Consider the following 20,907-nt stretch of genomic DNA (forward strand, 5'->3'; position numbering starts at 1 on the left):
TCTTTATTATAGTTGAAAGCAACAAAACTGCCAAGCTGAGAAGCTTTTGTCATCCGTCACGGTGACAGCAAGTGGACTTTTAAACTGAAATAACAAGTAAATTAGCCATGCAGTTTCATTTAGCAAGAAAGGAATATCAGAAAACCCGGATGGATTTGACTAACTTTCTTCGCAAGGAGGATGGATTATATGTGTCAGGGCCAGGCAAAGGGAGAAGGATACTAATGCTACATTAGGTAAGACACAATGTTTTGTTTTGACAACTTGTAAATTAACGTTTTTAATAGCAATCCGCTGTGAAATCAGTGCCAGTCCGGTCTAGAGCCTTGAATCATAGTATGTTATCTTAAAGGGCTTTAGAAAACGGGAGTCGTTCTCAAAGAATTGCCACTATATAACAACATGCCATCCAGATTAAATAAATCTTTAATACTCGTAAATGTTAAGATACGTGTATGAAGCCGGTCCATGCCCGTGCTCGTCTGATGGGAGGGGCTGGGCAGAGAGGGGAGAGAGATGCAGGAAGAGGTCTCACTGTCTCACTCTACTTCAAATTCTGCTGTTCTTTTTGCAAAACACCTACTGCAGCTTTCACCAATTATCAACATTCTTGCCAATTAAGTTTCAGTCAATTGACTAATATGGAATATTTAACAGTTGAAAAACAAACTTGTCAGCATGGGCAGCTCCAACCTTGGAATTGGATTGGCCATCCCAGATGCCACTTTAGTATTTCTGGCACAAAATTGTCTTCTTCTTCCTTACAGGGCGGGTGTTGAGCCCCCAAGTTATTCCTACTACCATCTTTGTATGGATGTGTTATGGCTGGGAGAAAAATCCAATAATTTCAAATATTCTGTAGCAACCACTGCTTGTCAGTGCTTTCTGGTGGGTAAACTAACCCCTAACTAAAACTAACTCTTTTAAACTATGGCAAATATATCTTTGTCATCTACTGCAATTTCATGTTACTTAGCTGACGTATTAACCGATACAATATATCCACAATAAGCTTAAATACGCCAATATCGGCCACCGTGATATATCAGTCAGTCTCCAGCTCACACCGATTAAAATTATGTAATTTATATTACTGTAAACTCATGAGTCAATAAAATAGTCTCAAACTGACCACAGGTCTCTTGTTGATGTCATTGCTCAGAGGGGATGCTGATTTGAAAACCTGGCAGTCAACCATAGATTGGGCACACATGATATCACTTCATCTCAGTTTAGGTCATAATATATAAAATGTGATGGTGGTTACCCCCCCCCCACATCTGCAGGCTGCTCTCTCCCTCTGATTAAAATCACAAACCCCTGAGACTCCACAATACAGTGAGTGAATGGCAAAACAAGTGATGATCGAGGGACCTCTAGGCTCTGGCTGGACTCCCGAAGCCAACAAGAGGACCTCCACTCCCCTCTCACAAACACACACACACACACACACACACACACACACAACACCCTCCATTCTCCCCCTCTCTGGTGGAAAGGGGAGGCCACAGTGAAGGTCTTAAGTGAAAACAACTGGAGCTTGGTGCTGTATGACTCCTCTTTTTCCACCTCTCCCTCTGCATGGACTGGTCCAGAGCAGCCAAACTGGGCCTCATTGTTAGCACACTCCCCTTTACTGCAGTCAACCAAATACTAGTATGTACACACACCCAAAAACACACTCTTGTGTACAGACGTTAATGTAAACAGATGCACACACATGTGCATTCACACGCACCTGTATACACAATCACACAAACACACACAGTGCAGTTAATGATGACCAGATGTGGGGAAATGATGTGCAGTGTTTTGTGGTTTGGTCTAATCTCCAAGTATTGGACCAAGCTTTCTAGGCTCTTTCGCCCTCAGTACCACTTCTCTCTTTACTACAGTTTCCTTATCATACTTTATACTCAAAATATTGGAAACCAGAGCTTAATTCATCATGTTAAGTGCTAATAAAACCAAAACATAAACGAGAGTGACAAGAGCTTTTAAGACCCACATGCGTGTTATTCACAGTTGACCTCATGTCATAAGATGTAAGTAGGTGTAGGTGTATCTTTACTAACCTGTTTTGATCCATCCATCCACCACAGCCAGCGGCTTGGAAACCGTCTTGGTATTCAACATTAGCTCCAAGATATTGTCCAGAGTAAGAGAATCACAGGTCTCGCTGGGTTGTAAGCACTGTGTGGACAACATTTACTTGAACTTAAAACTACAAAATTTACAATGGAGAAACAAAACAAAAAAGAAATGTCACTCTGTTAAATGCTTTATGCTTTATGATTGGTTACAGAAAAAAGGTTTTGTAAAAGCAAAAGCAAACATGCACACCTCTCAACCTCAAGTAAATGTCTTCTGTCATACCTGACCCAAACTATAAACTTGTAAATGGCAAACTCATGAGCACTACACCTGACCCTGATCAAAATCAGAAAATCACAATTAGCTTCACCATCACAAGTCAGCCACAACTTTATTGCTACTTTTTGTCAGGTGAGAAGAGGTCAAAAAAAGTATAGGAAAGTGCTTGCAAGAGATTGTATGAGTTGGACAGATAACACAGTATGAGAGAATGCAAATGATGGCTAAGACGGATGCTTATTTTTTGTTCTGCAGCTGGATACTTGGCAAACCTTACACTTATTCATGTTTCCTGCTTAGCTTTGGGTGCAGAACTGATACTGAATGGCTCGGGTCAGCCAGAGTAGAGATGGTGCCGTACTACACTGACTTAAAGTGCTCATATTATGCTCATTTTCAGGTTCATAATTGTATTTAGAGGTTGTACAACAATAGGTTTATGTGGTTTAATTTTCAGAAAACACCATATATTTGTTGTACTGCACATTGCTGCAGCTCCTCTTTTCACCCTGTGTGTTGAGCTCTCTGTTTTAGCTACAGAGTGAGGCATCTCATTTTTGTACCATCTTTGTTGGGAGTCGCACATGCGCAGTAAGTATTGCTAGCTAGTCAGTTGCAGAGTATGAGGGAGTGCCATGTTAGCAGCTAGGCGAGCATTATAACGTGTGTTACAAAGTGACGCACGTTCATCACCGAAGTAAAGGCTGGACTACAATAGAGCTGTTTGGAGCAGTTTGTGAACAGTGTTTTCTGTTGGAGATGGTAAGTCCCTTTGGGGTGGACTTTGGGCTTTTTCACTTTGTAAACCTTTAACGTGCACAAAAATATATATAACACAAGAAAGGAAAGGGGAAAAGCCAAAAAGCATAATATGTGCACTTTAACATTTTCTCAAACAAAAACACTGCTAATACTATATACCCCGGAAAAGATTAAAAAAAATCTTTAAACATGCAAAAGAATAAAAGTAATTTGGAGAAGATTATACTGCATACCGGCGGTTGTCGTTGGTTACTCTGAGATCTCTTGGAGCACAGAGACATCTCGCAGTGCAGAAAAAGCATGGACATGTTGAACTTTGAGTTGAAGATGAAGCTGAAACGTTTCTTCTCTGCCTGAGTGTGAGGGACAGGGAAGTCCCTCTGAGGATAGTATTTGATGGAGTAGTCTGTGGGGCAGACTGTCTCAATGAGAGTGTAGTCTGAGGCCACACTGGGGTTGGAGTTGGGCGAAATGAAGCATGATATGATGGTGAACCCCAGCTCCGGATCTAATGCGGCTGATGTGATCTGAAGCACATGAGAGAGAAAAAAAAGATTCTTCAAATACACGGATCATTTGTCAACTGTAATGGCAAGTCTCTTTGTCTAAGTAAGACTGAAGTCATGATTGATGAGGGGTCAGGGTTCGTCCGAGGTTTCTGCCTGTAAAAAAGGAAGTTCTTCCTCACCACCGTAGCACAACATGCTTGCTCTTGGGGATTGTTGGGTCTTTGTAAATTATAGAGTGTGGTCTAGACCTACTCCATCTGTATAGTGAAATTGAAGTTATGAGCGAAATGTTTTCTTAATGACCAAGAATACAATGTTACTCGGACAAGCACTACTACTATTATTTATACAGTTTATTATTTCACTTCACAGAAAATATTGCTATTCATCTAAATCTCAGTAAGAAAAAGAATGAACTAATTTCCCAAATTGGCAAACTGTTTGTTTAAAGCTGCACTAATCACTATTTGTATACAAACAATGGATCACATTACATTATCTAATGTGGAAGTAGTTGCTCATGGTGGCAAACCCAGTTTTCGTCATCTCTACAAAGCTTTTAAGCATCTTTAAGCTCATTGTTCGGGTTTCATGGCCGCAACTTTAATGTTTAGTTTACTCTCAGCATTAACTCAGTCATTAACCCACTGTACACTACTGTACCTGTACAACACCTGTCCTGCACCAAACAGCAGAAAGACAACGTTACAGACTAGCTGGAGAACATAGTGTAGCAGTTAGCAGCTAAAGAGCCATATATTTTACTCTGGTGTTGGTGAAAACCAGGCCAGATCTAAAAGGAGAGTGAATATTGGACTTTCATTCATCAGGCGGACACAAAAATGAGAGTCAAAATGAATGCTAATGTTAGTCTGTCTGTTGGATGGGTAATAAGTGTTTAGGAACACATTGGCTATGTCAACTGCAACAAATTTCTTCAAGTAGTATTTTAGTCCCAGTTAAGATGCTAGTAATATCTTTCCATCTATGACCATCTTTTGAGTTATTATTACTCATCTTTTCTTCTTTCAGTTTTGTCAGTGATGGAATCCTCATTGGAATTTAAAACGAAAACACAGAAATACACAGAAAACCTTTTGTAACCAGCTGGCTCTGTGTCCACACAGTCAGCGAAGCATCTCCCGCTGATATCATCATAAATCATCTTGTCAAAAGACCAAGAGTCTTTGTCATCTCTTAGATGACCTCCATAATTGTGTAATGAAACAAGGATTTTGAGGCAGCCAGACATGTGCACATGTCTCTGTATCCAGCCAGGATACAGAGACACGTAGAGAGTAGATAGAAAGAATATGAGGGGTGAAAGTGAGTATTAGATTTGATAGATTTACAAACTGACCTTGTGGATGTCACAAGAGATCAAAGCAGGAAGAGCCAGACAGCGAGTACACAGAGCACAGTTTTACACACAAGTTTTAGTTTAGGAATAACAAAAAAAACACTTGCATAAGACACATACTGCATACAACTGCAAAAGACACATGAAACAAATAGTAATTTATTAGAAATGCAAAGCATACCTCCACAAAGACTTCCTGCTTTTGTGAAACAGTGTAGAAAGCCTGGCGTGAAGGGTTGTTGAATGGCAGTGTGTTGTACAACTCCATGTTAAATGTCATGTTGCTAACCGGTTGCCTTCCTGGTCCTGGTACAATCCTGGGAAGTGTTGCTGAGGTTTCCTGGTTCTTTCGGTACGTGCAATTGAACTAGGAGGAGGATAAGACAAAGCCAACACAAATATCAGCAGGGATCTGACATCTGATTCCACTGTGAGAAACCCTCACCCTACATGACTGTGTGTCAGTGTTTGACCACGGTAAGATTAATCAGAAAACAGGGAAGAGATACCGTACAAGAACAATAAGTGGGAGACAAGGAATGGATGAGACAAAGGAAATAAGCCAGTAGAGGGAAGATGATGGAGAAACTTCAAAATGGAAAATGTGAGGTCCAGTTCATAAAACCTACATCATGGAAAAGACAAAGACATTGCAGGAGCCAAAGGAGTCTTTACGTGCACCAAGGGACTATGGGAAATGGCGTTTCTTCCAACTCTGCATGATTTTACATAGAGATGTAGATGATAATTGGTCTTGACTTGTCAACTTTCACAGTGCAATGAGATGCAGCTTTCCCAGAAACACAACCACAATGATTCCACGGTCTTACCACTATGACCGACTGGTGCTCTTTGGCCTCCGTAAATGTCCTCTCTAACTCCGCTGAGTCCCTCGGGAACAGCACGTCTCCAGATTCCAGATCTTCATAATCCAGCGGCCCACCACTCCCATCCTTAGTCTCAGCATGACTTATCAAAACCTGCAATCCACAGAGGAGTCTGTTACTCACAAAACCTAAGCCACAATAATTAATACGTGAAAGGAAAACTTTCTTTTTTTTTTTTTTTTTTTAAACAGATCCAGTTGTATGTAGTGTTGCTTAATTCAGGGTTTTCAGTTAGCCAGAGGCACAGAGATTTTATTCTTTAGGAGGAGTTGCCAAAACATTCTGCAACCAATAACTTGGATATAAATTGTGGGAATGTCCTGTGGCTTCAGCAGTGGGACTCATCCTGGACATAAACATAAAACATACTTTTAATTGCTCAGTAGAGCAGAAGAATGTCAGGGGCATGACATGAGGTCACGCTGCTTCTAGAAAAATCTGATTTAATGAGGTGAGAAAACAATCTCAACGACACAAACAGTGTTTTTCCTGAGTCTGCACCAAATTAGTTAGTTGACCTGCCATTGGTGCCACTGCTGAATTAAATCATGCCACAGGACAGGAGAAACAACAGTCAAAACAGATTATCTTTGATGTGTAGGGACCTAGACAATGACATTTTATCTCTTTTGACTGGAGGGTAGAGGTTATCCCTGCATCCAAGTGCTTAACACAAAAGACAACCTTGGACGTGTGCCCAGGTTTTCAATCTACATTGGACACAAAATGTGTTGTTCCAAATTTCCCCCACAAAAGATGTCAAAAGGTTTTGGAGGAAGTGATTCATCCTTGCTTGTTAGAACAAACACGCTGAATGAATGCATTCCATAATAATGAAGACAACTGGGGATGTCAAATGTGAATGCTGCGTCCCATAAAAACACTCCCACATTGTTCACCATTACATAAAAATGTACTTAAAATTCATCATATTTTTCCATTTTAATTCATCCAATTAAGAGGATAAAACAATTTTTAAAAAAATAAAAAGCATGTAAGCTTCAAGCCTCGCGTTTCTTATCAGCTGTTGTCATCTGATAGCTGACATTGCTAGGAAACATGTTACCTTCCGTGACTCTCTACTGTCATTTTTTTCCCTCTTTTTCAGCAAGCCCACATAGCATGGGTGATGTACCATCTGTGATTTAAGATGTTTGTATTCCACTCAGGAAATGGATGGTGGCCAGCTGTTCTAACTAGCTTTCACTGAGAAAAAGGTTTACACCTACTTAGCCTAGTTAGCGTACTTAAGCAAAGGTGAACATGGTCGCACCCCTGCTACTGAACTGTTTGTGTTGGAATTTAAGTTATATTAGGAATTAATTTTGGTGCCCACACAAATATATCCCCAATCTAATTACACAACCAAAGATTCACGCCCCCTGGAGAACAGTAACGCTAATGTAGCGTGTGCTAAAACTGCAGAAAAATAAATAAAACTACAATTTTGACCAAATAAATACACAAGTCGAAACAAACACCAAAGATGCTGATTTCAGTTTAACTTTCTTTGTATTTACAATATAAACCAGCCTTATGGGCATAACTTGTTTTAAACTAAAATGTAATAATAGGTGTAATCATAGGTGTAGTACTCACAGAGTTGATGTGGAGGGCCATTGGGCTACCCTGCATGGGATATACAGTGGTCAGACAGCCAGTCAGTGGAGTTTCCAGTGTGTAGTGGGTGGCATTGACTGTTGCTTTGCAAGCTGGGTCTTGCAGCGTGAGGTTGGCATGAGCAAACCCATTTGCCTGAGGAAACATAAAAAATGGCAACATTGGATAAAGATAAAACAAAACTTTTCCTTTATTAACTTATTTTCAGAATTAGAAAAAAAAAAAGCCAAGCGGTTGTGTGAGACTTTGAGTTCCGAAGAATAAACAAATCCCACAAGGTGGTCTAGCTCCAGCCCCAGCTTCTTCTAATTACAGTCTATGCCAGTTTCCATTCTGTGATGTGGGCTGACTACGCAGTCCCCGTGTTCAGACGCCAAATATTGGGAAACGTCTGCTTGCTTCATTGTAAGCCTGTGTATAAAAGAGACGCTGGCATTTACATGAACAGTAATAGAATAATAACAACTTGTATTATTCTACTTGCCAGTATGTCTTTCTTATTTTACTTTTGTAGACCTGACACTTACTTTAATCAGGTAATCTGTATCAGCAGGCAAAACTGATCTCTACAGCTGAAGGCCCACATATTAATGACCTTTGTGTATATAGACAGTTTCTTTAATTTGCTGTCATTATCACAGTGACCATTGTGGTACATTATAATACAGTGCACATTATGAGGTTATTGTGCTGGGCCTTAAGCAACTCCAAACCTCATTATCTAAAGATAGAGCTACTCTGAATGGTATTGCCCTGGCCTCCAACACTACTGTCAGAAATCTAGGAGTTATTTTTGATCAGGATATATCCTTTAACGGCCACTTAAAACAAACCTCAAGAACAGCCTTTTTTCACCTTCGTAACATTGTCAAAATTTGGCACATCCTGTCTCAAAATGATGCTGAAAAACTAGTCCATGCATTTGTTACTTCCAGGCTGGACTATTGTAATTCCTTACTATCAGGTTGCTCAAATAAGTCGACTCTCCAGCTGACCCAGCTACACCCTGCTACGCTCTGGAGTGCCCTGCTACGTCCTGCTACACCCTGTAATGCCCTGCAGTGCCCTGCTACACCATGAACTACTACAACTACTATTTCTAGTCATAGTTCCATTATCTTTATTGTGACTATTATTGCCACTGTTCATCACACCCTCAACCGGCACCGTCAGACCTACCAAGAGCCTGGGTCTGTCCGAGGTTTCTCCCTAAAATTGAGTTTTTCCTTGCCACTGTCGGACTAAATGCTTGCTCTGTGGGGAATTACTGGAATTGTTGGGTCTTTGTAAATTACCGACCTGCGGCCGCTGTGGCAAGGGATGAGCCTCAGTACATTGGGCGCATGCTCAACCAGGTGAGTTACCCATGCGCCCCATGTTGTGTATATTTATACTTGTTACACTATGTTGGAATAAAATGAAACCAAACCATCTAAATAGTCATTAGTTGTCTTGCATTGCCAGACCTTCCTCCACATAGCATTACGGGATGGCAGAACAACGTGCTCTGGTTTATTGGCATTTATTTAAACCAATCACAATCGTCGTTGGCGGCGCTAAATGCCGCACGGAGCAACAGTGCCTCTGCAAAATAGCCTCGGGAAGGAACTTGTTTGGGTGGAGCATGTGTGCATTCAACGTTTTTTTTAGTCGTGAAACAGAAAACTCAGATTCAATATAAATCGACCGGAGTTTAAAAGGCCAACACAAAGAAAGCTGAAGGTAACGGACATCCAGCCGAAATGAAAGACATCCGGTGGAAACCTGAACAATCCCAGAAGTGGAACGTCGTGGATATACACTAGTTGTAGGCCTACTGTATATGTTTCTAGGCAGGATCCATGATGTATAAAATCGTGCAGTCCACTCACTTGCAGGCTTTCTTTATCAATGCTGACTACCATCCTCTTGTCCTCACACTGCACACTGAGGCCAACACTCAGAACGCCCTGATGCTCCTCGGGCTCTACGTTCTCCCAGGGCCGGTTGTCGAGGGAGGAGGGCAGGTAGGGCAGGGTGTCAGACACAGGTGGAGGAAAGGGAAAGGGCAAACCGGAGCGTCGTGAAGCAGCTCCAGCTCTTGGATGCAGGATGGAGAGCTCTGGAGGCAACATGCTCTCCAGAGGATCCACCACATCTGGAAGTGACACATTGTGAGAACCTCATGAGGCTGATTTTACAGGCAGGGAAATTACACAGGACTATGCCTATAAAACCAGTTTGCAATTTCACGCTAGTTTCTGTGAAATGTGCAATATTAGTCATGAAAAAATTGTAGCAGCTGCTAAAATGTATGTCTTGTGCATAGTATTTGAGCTATAATTTAACTGAACACACTGTTTCTATTTCTGCTTAAGTTCAATTCAGATGATGTTTCTTTAATTTACCTGGCTCTCTAAGTCTGATATTGAAGTGGTTAGCCACAGGAGTGTTTGTATAAGACGTGACTGGACTGTAGCCATGCTCCCCTGCCCACTTGATCAAGGCTTGTGACCCTGATGGCAAGTGCTGCCTGGGGGATTTTGACACTTGCATCGGTCTCTCCGTACTTGAACTAACACTCACGGTGTCAGAGGCCTGTGGAAAAGAAAGCAGAGGTGTCACTTATCTTGTCTTAGTGTATGTTTTCCATCAAAAAGAACAACATGAACAAAAGACATGATTTACTCTTCAAGTTTTAACAGATATTCAACTTCAAGTACAGTCCTGCTCTCATTCTGTGTCAAGTGTGAATTATGTGTATGAGTGTAAGGGTAATGGGCGTGCCACCGCTCAATCAATGCTGAGAAACCAACATGTCCAACCAAATCCGTGTCGTGCCCTGCTGCATACCCTCCCCGTGTGAGGGAGTAATGATTTGTTCTCATAGTCATTTCCCACACATTCAAGTCTCTTGAGCAACGCTAAGGAGAACCTGCTTTCTGACAGACGCAAGGCCTCAGTTTTACGAGGCTATCATATCACATAAATAGTTGACACTCTCCCAAACACTGGTTGCACAAGCACAGCATCCTGTGTCCCAGTGCTGTCAAATAAAAGTCAAAATGTCAGCTATTTGGGAACAAAAAATCTCTTTTTGTTTAGACTGACCATCCCTTTGTGGATGAACATTGATGATAATGTGGCACATAACTAACAAAAAATAACATAACTGGTACAAACCAGTGGCAAAACTCAAAGCTAACCATTTAAACACATATTTACCATGTTTTTTGGTTACTTGTGAACATGTACATGTAGTAAATGTTGAAAAAGCTGAGCTGAACCATGCTATGGACTCTACTCTCAGCATGTTGCTAGGCATTATGGTCTATATAACCACTGATGCCATTGATGTAATTGGTTTTAAATATGTTTCATGTAACATACATGTACATGTATTGTTAAAACACAACCATAATATCAATATTTGTAGATAGTTGAATAGTTGCTGGACAAATTAGACTTTTTTGATAATTGATAATCGTTACTTAATCATTTCTCAAGTTAAAATGCCAAACAAATAATGTTTCCAAGTCCTCAAAAGTTATAATTTTCTCTGTTTAATATCATGGTAAATTAAATATATTTGGGTTTTAAAAAAAAAAAAAAAAAACACAATTCCAAGATTTCATCCTGTGCTATGAAAACTTGTGATTGCCATTTGTCACTATTTTAAGTTAAGTTCATCCTCAGATAACAGGGTGTGCGTACCAAATTTCATGGCAGTCTCTCCCTTAGTCTTTGACCAAAACCAAAACCAAAAATGCCTACCTGTACAAAATGTTATGCCAATACATTTGATAGTTGTTGAGATATTTCAGTCTGGACCAATGTGGTGGACATACTGACCGACAGACCAACATTGCCATCCACAGAGCGATGCTAAAATGATCTACATTACTGACCAAAATTGCTTTAGTGTTGTACAAGGTCAAAATATAATGTTGGTATAACAAACACAAATCTGTTGGGAACCTCCACCAGAGGCATTACAATCCATTTGTGCTGATGTAAGTACCACAGGCTTTGACCTGGCATCACACTCACACAACCTGACTGACTTACTGTGCAGCAGTGACTAGGCAGCTGTACAAACACACTGCAGCTTGCAAAAGCGCAGTGTCATGGCTGCAGCAGCCCTTATAGGAGTATCAGCATTTCACAGTGAGGAAACACAGAACCCCTTGCACACCTCCACTGAAATCTGTCCAGGGCTAGCAACAGCAAACCAATAGGCAATGAGAGTCCATCATACTGTAAATACCAAAAGTCACCAGACATATGAAATATTTTACATTCAGTGCATTAAAAATAAGTTTTATTGGTTCTTTTTCACTCTAGAGAAAGACAAGGTTTAAAATTCCATCCCTGGAGCTATTACGGTGGTTGGACAACTGCCAACTCCCCATCAACATGATCTACAGTTAAACTATTCTTCCAAAGTGTACATAGGTGTCATACTCTTATAGTTGCTAAGGGTCCTGAGAGACTTGAGTAACACTAATGAAGATTTAATATCAAAAGTGTGTACTCATACTCAGTGTTGATATGTATAAAATCAAATTTTTTAAGTAAAGGGCATTCTGATATATTGCAGTAATTAGCCAGTGTTTGTCTTATGTGTGTGGCAGGGAGGTCCTAACAGCTTGCAGCTTAAAAAAGGTGCCTAAATCAAGTGCTGCTTGTAATTCACATCGTGACTGATGGGAAGCAGCTTAGGCTCTATGTGCAGCTGAAGTACTGCAGTAGCCTTGGCTCTGAAAATATGTGATACCCCCACCACTCTGAATGTGATGACAATCCCTGGAGCTGCCACAATGAAATTTCACAGTTCTTCCTAACCTGTTATCCCCACACTCTCCTGCAGAGTAGACCAGGCACCAATTCAACACACATTCTGGTGTGACAAATTCTCTGGTCAATGGTGCAAAGTAGTGACATTTCTGTCTGCAACTTGTAAGCCACTGCGATGTGTGATAAAGCTATATAAGTGGTGAAGTCTTTAAACGAAAAAAAGATGCTTCTGAATGGGAAGCGTTTGTCTATTGTCATGCTGCTAGCTTACCACTACATCCAGCTTGCCAATCACACTGTGGGTCTTGATGACCCAGTTGACAGACTTGGTGCACTTGAGCAGCAAGACTACGTTACGATGCAGCAGGGCATCGTCCACCAGAGGCCGTAGATCCACTATGACATCCACCTGGAAAGCACTACAGAGAAGGAGGGAGAGAAAAATAATTTTGGATGGTTAGGTCTGCATTGTGTTATCATGCCTTCTGTGTCTGGCCAACTAATTAAAAAGATGGATACATTCCCAGAAAAAAAGCAGACATATGCACTACAGACCAGATAGCACTGAAGTGAGATACAGCACAGTTACGAACACATTCCCAGATTTGTGGTCTTTTCGGTGAACAGAATAATCACTCCACTGGGGGAGTGAGGAGATTATCTGGCAACCTGGACTTTAAGACCCAGTTTTGAAATATCTTTCTCAAAAAAACACCACTAAGTGAACAGCAACCCCCCCCCCCCCGCTCTCACCCTCCTTCATGTGATTTTCCATCCAAAACAAACTCCACAGAGACTGGCAAAAGCATCTTGACCTCAAAAATAAACTATGACAACATGTTTTCTTGGCTTTGGCTGCTCACCTGCTGGAGTTGGGGGCTTGGAGCTCAATGATGTGGACTTCTTGGTCTTTGTCGGGTCCAGAAAGGACACAACCCTTTGATGTCTGTGGCTCCACGTAGCCGCCCAGGTAGTTCAGAGACAAGAACTTGGTATCAATCTTGCAGGTGTCAGAAAACAGTGGATCTGAAAGTGGAGAGATGTTTATGTTACTGGTCGGGGGTTCCATGAGGCTATTCTGATTCCCCAAAGGAAAAATACAGCTTTTTGTCACCCCTCCACCATGGTAGGGTCGGAGCAAGAGGTCAGCTAGAGAACAACACCCCCTGCTTCTTGGAGGAATTCAATGTCCTGCTCACGGAGACTTCAGTAGAGTGGATGTTTGCTTTGACCCAGCCGTTCCAGCTGAGGAACAGTCTCCCTGCTCCCTTTACTACACAGACCTGCAGCTGGTATTCCCATTGTCTCAGCACTAACTAAGCCCAGCCCTGTGTTGGATGAGGTCGGGCGTGCTCTGGTTGGCATGACCTGTCTTTTTATCAACAGGGAAATTTGTCTTTTGGTTTTTACGTGGGAAAACTAAACAATGATTTCTACCAGGATCCCTCTACAATAACAGGACAATAGCATTAATAAATACATTTAACAAAGCGTCTAGTGTTTTCCCCTCCATTTTCACAACTGTTCAAAAAAATGTTAACTGCTAAAAAAGTACTTTTAGAATGTGAAAAGTTACACCCCCTTCTTAGCACTCAGAGAAAACACAAGACAGCTGCTTCCTTATTTGGCAAACAGAGCCTCAGACAAAGTGTAAACTGAAGGTTGGCACCTTCCTTTCCGGAACCCTTGTGGCACTTGAAAGAGCTGAGGGGAGACCTTGAGTACTGGCCTGGTTAGGAAGCAAAGGGAGAATCCGTCCATCTTCGTGAAACACTACTAACGATGTGAAGGAGTGAAAATCTACAGCTCTTAGCTTGAAGTAAACATCATGGCACTCTGGGCTTTTGCCAAACCACAGCTTTTAATGACACAAGCCAAACGCTTGCAGGCTGAGCAACCACTCCACTCTCCACGGCAACTAACATCATAGAGAGAGAACTTATCACCAACAGTAGAGGAGCCATTATTTCTCTCTAGACATGAGCCTTGCTTTATTTCCATGTGGTGAAAGATGCTCATTAAAAACAATTTGTCCTGACTGAGAGCTGATACATTGTGAAGTCCGACGTGCTGTCTGTTCACTGTATGGACCAGCCAGTCGAGAATGAAGAATCGAAAGTCCACAGCTCAAACATGTGTGAAGATAGCCTCCCGTGAGAATCCCACAGTGCTTCCTCATTTCAGACACGCTCCCCCCTCTCCTTACTTTTGGAAAAAAATTTAATTACCTCTACTAAGACAGCCAGTTAGCAAACATGGATATAAATATTGCATCTTACAATGGAAGAAAATGCATTTGATACGATTGGTAGATCTCAAGGATACACATAGTGTGGGAATAATAAATAATGCAAACATAACTTTTGTCTGTCTACATGAAAACTCGAGAGTGCACCTTTAAGTTAGGCAGTAGTTAACATTTTTAGGAAAAACTTTGAATTACCCGCGTTATCATTTCACTTTTTGTTATCCAACAAGATTCTCCAATATCTCATCAAAACATTACCTCTACAGAAACCTGTGGTGTAATAATTGAATATCTATCTGTTCATAAAAAAGAGTCTATATACAGATAGTCGCCATGCAGCAAAATATGCCAAACAAAAAGTATTGCTATTTTGCAGATTATTTTGTCATTTAATCAATTGATTGATACAATTTCACAATATGTCTGTGACAATTTCCTATTTTCTGTCTTCAAATTGCTTGTTTTGTCTGAGTAACAGTCCAAACCAAATAATATTCAATTTACTATCTCCATTCCCCAAAGATAAAAGCAGAAGATCCTCATCTGGAAAAACTGGAACTAGGGAATTTTTTGCATTGTGCTTGAAAAATGAGTTTTGAAATAGTTGCAGATTAATTATTCATATATATAATTGATTAATTAACTAATTGTTACCCCTCTAATAAAAAGATTAGTCTCAACTAAAGAAAACATCTGTTTATACATTAAAAACGTAGAACTATGATAACGATGAATGAAAATGCATGCAATGATTTTAATGTTTTGTAATTCAGCCAAATACTCAAATACATAGTTCATGCACTTTCTGTATATTGGTGGGGTCCAATAATTCTTAAGGCCGTAAGCAGCCACAGCTCAGAATTACCACAGGTTGCCTGTTAAATAGTGTGAAAGGGTGAATGCCGGTTGAGGGAAGGAAATTCTTTTCCCAGAGTAGTGCATGTAAACCTCTAGCCAGGGTTCAAACACAAAAGCTAAGTGAAGTTATGGGAGCTGAAGGGGAAGAGGGAGGCCTAGGGGCCTAGAGCTATGTTGGGAATTTTGGGAATCTATCACACACCTTCTCCGACTTTGATGTAGATGTCTTGAGTCATCCTGAGCTCAGAGAAAGAGGTGACTGCCCTGTACTTTTTCTGGGCCCAGTTGAGGAGGTGCTCATTGCCATGGGGAAGGGTCTCCTTCTGGATCTGGCAGGAGAAGGAGAAGTTTCCCGGCTGAAAGTGGACCTCTGAGCCCTCAGATACCTTGAGGAGGGGAAACACAAGAGTGTTATAGGACAAAAGAGCTGTGATAAGCTGTTATTTCAGTTCTGCGCAATATGATAGTAAATGCCTAAAAACAGGAACTGCATGTTTTCTATTCAGCTTTAATGATGTCCAGCATCTTTTTCAGTTGGGATATTTACTAAAGTAAAACAATAATTGATTAAATATTCTGTATTTCACTTAATAGTTTAACATTTCAAGATCCAGCCGTCTGTGATCTCTCTGTTGAGAAGGATATGCACATAAAAGTCAAGTGAAGAAGAAAAACCTGCAGGCAGACTGAAAATAAGCCTTTCCAAAATTAAACCTGCTCTCTAAACAATGGTGAAACCCATCCTTCACACTTCATCCCAACCGTTATTTTAAAGCTTCTGCAAATACTACTGCGTACAGGTTCCTCAACACAATAAGGTGTCTGGTTTTCAGTGTTTATACAGTGTACTGCTTTGCAGTGCGTCATCACATGTGTGTAGGTCTGCTTGCCAGTAGGTGGACAAATTAGGGTGACCAGATGTAGCGAAAAATTCAGGACAGTCGCGAAAACCAAGCAGTTGTCCCGAATCCCAAATCCTGCCGTAATTTAAAAAATAAAATTAGAGCAAAGTCTCAAGAGCAGACTCTCGAGTAGTTATAGTCTGATAGAACATTAAAAACTGTTCATGGTGATTGAGTCGTCCTGCAGCCAGCTCCCGTCAGCTGCTCATTGGCTGCAACAGTATCTAGGTGCGAATTTTGATAACACGCATTGCTATTTTTCATTCATTCATTGTAGAAATGGAGGCTGGGTAGGGAAATACCCCTGGATTACTGCAGTTTTACATGATGCAAACAAAGCGTTTTGGATGTAGGAAGGAGTTTGGTATTTCACACGGGGGGTTGGGGGGGGGGGGAATCAGACGTCAGGCTGCATGCTAGCTGCAAACTACATATAACTAACAGCACAACTGTACAGACCAACACTTTGGCCTCATCCACCCGCAGTCATTGTGTTTTTTTCATTTGTTTCATAATGACACTTGTATTTTCGGGTTTACATGACCAGATTTACAGTTGAATTCCTGAATAAAAAATAATAAATCATTCTCGTCCCATCCCGAATTTCACCCATTCTCATCTGGTCACCCTAGTGGACATACATACTCATAACACGTAAAACACTCACACAAACATTTGAGCTATGCCTAGGTGTAAAACTGCTAGCATAAAAAACTAATTTTCAATAGATTCAGACAATAATGTTTTGCAAGTTACATTACTGAATGCTAAAATGATAAAAGAGGTGGGTGATGATGCTGAATCCAGCTGTGAAATGTAAATTGACACAAAAAGACAAAAAGGAGGGAGAAGTTTTAAAACTATGGAGGGCACAGAATTGCTGATTTGCGTTTGACAGGGAAACTGGCCTAGCCGTATTGAGGAAGGACCACCCCTTTAGCACTTAATGGAGCTCAGCCTGTATGCTTCATTTCACAGAGATAAACATTCACATGTGCTGAAAAACCTACCGAACAACCAAAATAAGTCCAAGCACATGGTCTAGACAGCCTACCTCACTTTATTTCCATGCTTGTTTTTCTTTCTCCCTAGGTATCCTATCTGTATGCATGAGCTGAGACAGTGCTGGCAGGCCCAATTAAAACATTAAATCCATTTGAATCCAAAAGGAATACTAAGATCACTTCTTTGTGATGATGTTATGGAGTTGTCCCTAAATTGCAATCATGCTTCAATGATAATATAATATTATCCCTTTGGAGTGTTTAGGTTTTTCAGACATAACTGTTCAAATCCCCTCATGCGCAACATCTGTCTGACCTCTGGATGCTCCTCTTGATGTTCCTGGCATTGTCACCAGAGGCAGTAAATACTAGGGCCTAGGAGACAGACTCTGTCAAAGAATTCAGGTTGATTTTATTTTTAGTGTGTTTACTACGGCTAGAAGAAACAGAAAGAAAGATGGCAAAGAGGTGGTGCCCTGAGCCAGCAAGGAGGGGCTGGGGTTTCTTCGCTTACCTTGCCAAGCTCAGCAGAGTTTATCAGTTTAATTGCAGGAATACGACTGTAATTAGTCGCAAAGAATTAGAGGGGAAAGCCTGAAATCCAAATTAGCTCCAGGCCTTCCAGAGCACTGAAAACCTCAGGAATTTGAAACAGGGAAGTGAGAGACCCACTCTGGGCTTTAACAAACTCTCTCTCTCTTTTTTTTTTTTTTTTTTCTCTGTCTCCACTGTTGCATGCTCTATTGACAGACCCAAAATACTAAGGGCTCTATTTTCCTGCAGGGGCAAAGCCCGTGCTAGAGCTAAACACAGTTTTGTTTTTAGTTTTTTTTTCCATTTTATTGCCTGTACGAATGTTGGATAGTTTCCTGGCTAAGGTGGGTTGAGAGGCTGTGTTAGTTGGCGTGGTAAAATTGTGGTGCCTTAAAACCTGTTACCTTGCACAGCAGCTGGATTATCATGATATCCCAAGATCACGTGAAAACCCATCTTGTTAGGCTTCAAGTGATGTGTTTGTGTCCAAACCACAGTGGTTTGGACTAATCAGTGTCCTGTGAGGAGCTACTGGCAGCTACAGGCGTGGTTTAGGTGTGTGTAACAACACTGAGAGGCAAATGTCCGTTCAAAACAATAGTGGCTCCTAAAATGGTTAGCAGCAGCATCGGTTATATCAGAACTGGAGAGTATTTCTTCACCAAAGGAGAGAAAAAAAACTTCTGTTTTTCGTTCTTCTCCCTACTGGCTTCGACAAGAGTTTGATAGACAGATGGTTCGTCCAATCACCTGTCAAGTCTTTTTTGAAAGTGTCTGGCCTGTCCAAACAGTTTCCAATGACATATCCTCAGATGGTTCTGTGTAACAAACCATCTGGTGCATCAGGTTCGTTTTTTGGTGGCTTTAGTTGGTCCATCTACTCAGAACTCCATGACAGAGGATTCCACTCACACCTCTCCAAAATCCTGCTTACTTTACACACAGCTGACACAGCGTGAATACCTTCATAAATCATTTAAATCTTCTGATGAGACACTGGGATTTAATGTTAACTGACCTTTTCTACTAACTAGCAAATCTCCAAACCCTATTTTGCATTTGTTTGTTTTAAGATATGTGTACTGTTTAATTGTTTTTCCCATCGGATAAATAAGGAATGGTATTTTTCAAATAGACTTAATTATGTTCAAAGGACTTTAATAAATACCTGAGAAAGGAGGAGAAGAAAAACAGAGTTTAAATATGTTCATTAGCTGTTATTATTTGTTTGCGCTGAACTACAACCTGCTGCTCCGATATTGCAGTTGCTCGGGCAATATTAAACTTCAGCTGTCTGTTCATTCTACCATTGACAGCATATTTTTGGGGATATGAATTTCTATTTTGGAACTTCAGGTACTTCACCTTTTTTTCTCTCTCTCAGGGACCCCATCCTCTCGCCTCCCTCTCTTCACCTGTTGCTGCTTTAAAAAGGGGATGAGAAGAGCTTGTGTGATTGGTCATTACTGAAATTCGCCCTGACTCCACCTGTTTATTCTATATTCCTTCTATTAATATTGTATTTAACCTCTCTTAATATTGTATTTAACCTCTCTTCCATAATGCACCCAGCTGTGGCTGTAGAATATATATATATATATATATATATATATATATATATACACACACACACACACACACACACACACACACAACCGGTCAAAAGTTTGGGGTCACTTAGAAATTTCCATTCCACTCCATTACAGACAGAATACCAGCTGAGATCAGATGCATTGTTTTTTTAACCAGGGCAGCAGTTTTCAGATTACATTATGTGCTTACATAATTGCAAAAGGGTTCTCCAAACTTTTCTCGGTTAGCCTTTTAAAATGATAACAGATAAGTAAACAGAATGTGCCTTTGAAACATTGGATGAATGGTTGATAATAATGGGCTATGTAGATATTGCATTAAAGATCAGCCACTTCTTTCTACAACAGCCGAGAGTCAGCTGCCCTGATTAAAAAAACAATGCAACTGATCTCAGCTGGTATTCTGTCTGTAAAGGAGTGGAATGGAAATTTCTAAGTGACCCCAAACCTTTGACCCTTAGTGTGTGTGTATATACACACACAGTATATTACAGTATTTTAGTTTCTTTCTATCTTAATTTGATTATGCATTGGAGAGTATTAAGCCCCTCTGAGGGGTTTTTGCATCTCTCCATCACATCTTTTATTGATTATGTGTATATTAATCTGTAGTATTTGGATATGTGTAAACCAATAAAATAAAAAATAAAATTATATAAATAAAAAATATACTATAATAGTGCTTATTATTTACATAAGCTGTCACCCAATAATGTTAATACTGTTACTTTTGTTGCTGATGTACTAACACATAAGTAAAAAGGTCCAACCAGTGTCTAGAGTTCTAGAGTAGAGAGCAGTTCTTCTGAGCTGCAAGCGGCAGCCCACTGCCAACTAAAGCATAACCTCACTATATGAAAATAGAGCTGATCTCTTATTAAGCAATCTTATGCTATTGCTGCCAAAAAGTGTCCTGAAGGTAGATTTTGTTAGCTGTGAAAAACTTGTAATGCGTTACTGTAAAATACATGAAAACTGGATCCAACCTCGACTTAAAAGGTATTCGTATTCGTATCAGACTTGGCAGCTGAGGGCAAACAAAGAATGTAGACGAGAAGTTAGTAACATACCATGGGGACTGAGACTCATACAGTACTTTCATGTTCGCAATGCTAGTAACTCATGTACTTGTGTTTGTAATAGCATTTGCAGGCATGCATGTTACTTCAACAACTCAAATGGTTGCTGTCTTCACTAATATAAAATAACCACTGTTAGTTCAGTATTATATATTTTATATTATTCTAATATCTTTTAAATTTAAGATAACACCTTTATTCATTATCCATTGTGATAGAAGCATATCTGCCAGTACTCTACATGGCCCAAAACATTTAACAGTACCCTTTCTGCCTATTAGCATCAACATAATACAGCCATATGAGCAGTAAAAAGGAGAAGGCATGCCAAATGTTTGAGATCAATTATCATAGAGCTGTAATCCTCCACTGAGCAACACCCTGAGCCTGGGAAATCGCAAAA

At 40.5% G+C, this 20,907-nt stretch overlaps 1 protein-coding gene across 3 annotated transcripts in view; it reads right to left on the reverse strand.

Moving 5' to 3' along the window:
- tgfbr3 (transforming growth factor, beta receptor III) overlaps positions 1 to 20,907 on the reverse strand; it is an 84,579-nt gene that overhangs the window by 15,081 nt on the left and 48,591 nt on the right. For all 3 annotated transcript variants that reach the window (XM_039810776.1, XM_039810773.1, XM_039810775.1), the window contains 10 exons: positions 15,596 to 15,779; positions 13,151 to 13,313; positions 12,559 to 12,706; positions 9,899 to 10,088; positions 9,383 to 9,648; positions 7,491 to 7,646; positions 5,835 to 5,984; positions 5,186 to 5,371; positions 3,369 to 3,662; positions 2,076 to 2,193 (listed from right to left, as the gene is read on the reverse strand). In XM_039810776.1, the coding sequence (XP_039666710.1) occupies positions 2,076 to 2,193; positions 3,369 to 3,662; positions 5,186 to 5,371; positions 5,835 to 5,984; positions 7,491 to 7,646; positions 9,383 to 9,648; positions 9,899 to 10,088; positions 12,559 to 12,706; positions 13,151 to 13,313; positions 15,596 to 15,779 (1,855 nt within the window). The remainder of the gene's footprint in view (positions 1 to 2,075; positions 2,194 to 3,368; positions 3,663 to 5,185; positions 5,372 to 5,834; positions 5,985 to 7,490; positions 7,647 to 9,382; positions 9,649 to 9,898; positions 10,089 to 12,558; positions 12,707 to 13,150; positions 13,314 to 15,595; positions 15,780 to 20,907) is intronic.

This window comes from Perca fluviatilis, chromosome 9 (assembly GCF_010015445.1).
Source record: "Perca fluviatilis chromosome 9, GENO_Pfluv_1.0, whole genome shotgun sequence".
Lineage (NCBI taxonomy): Eukaryota > Metazoa > Chordata > Actinopteri > Perciformes > Percidae > Perca > Perca fluviatilis.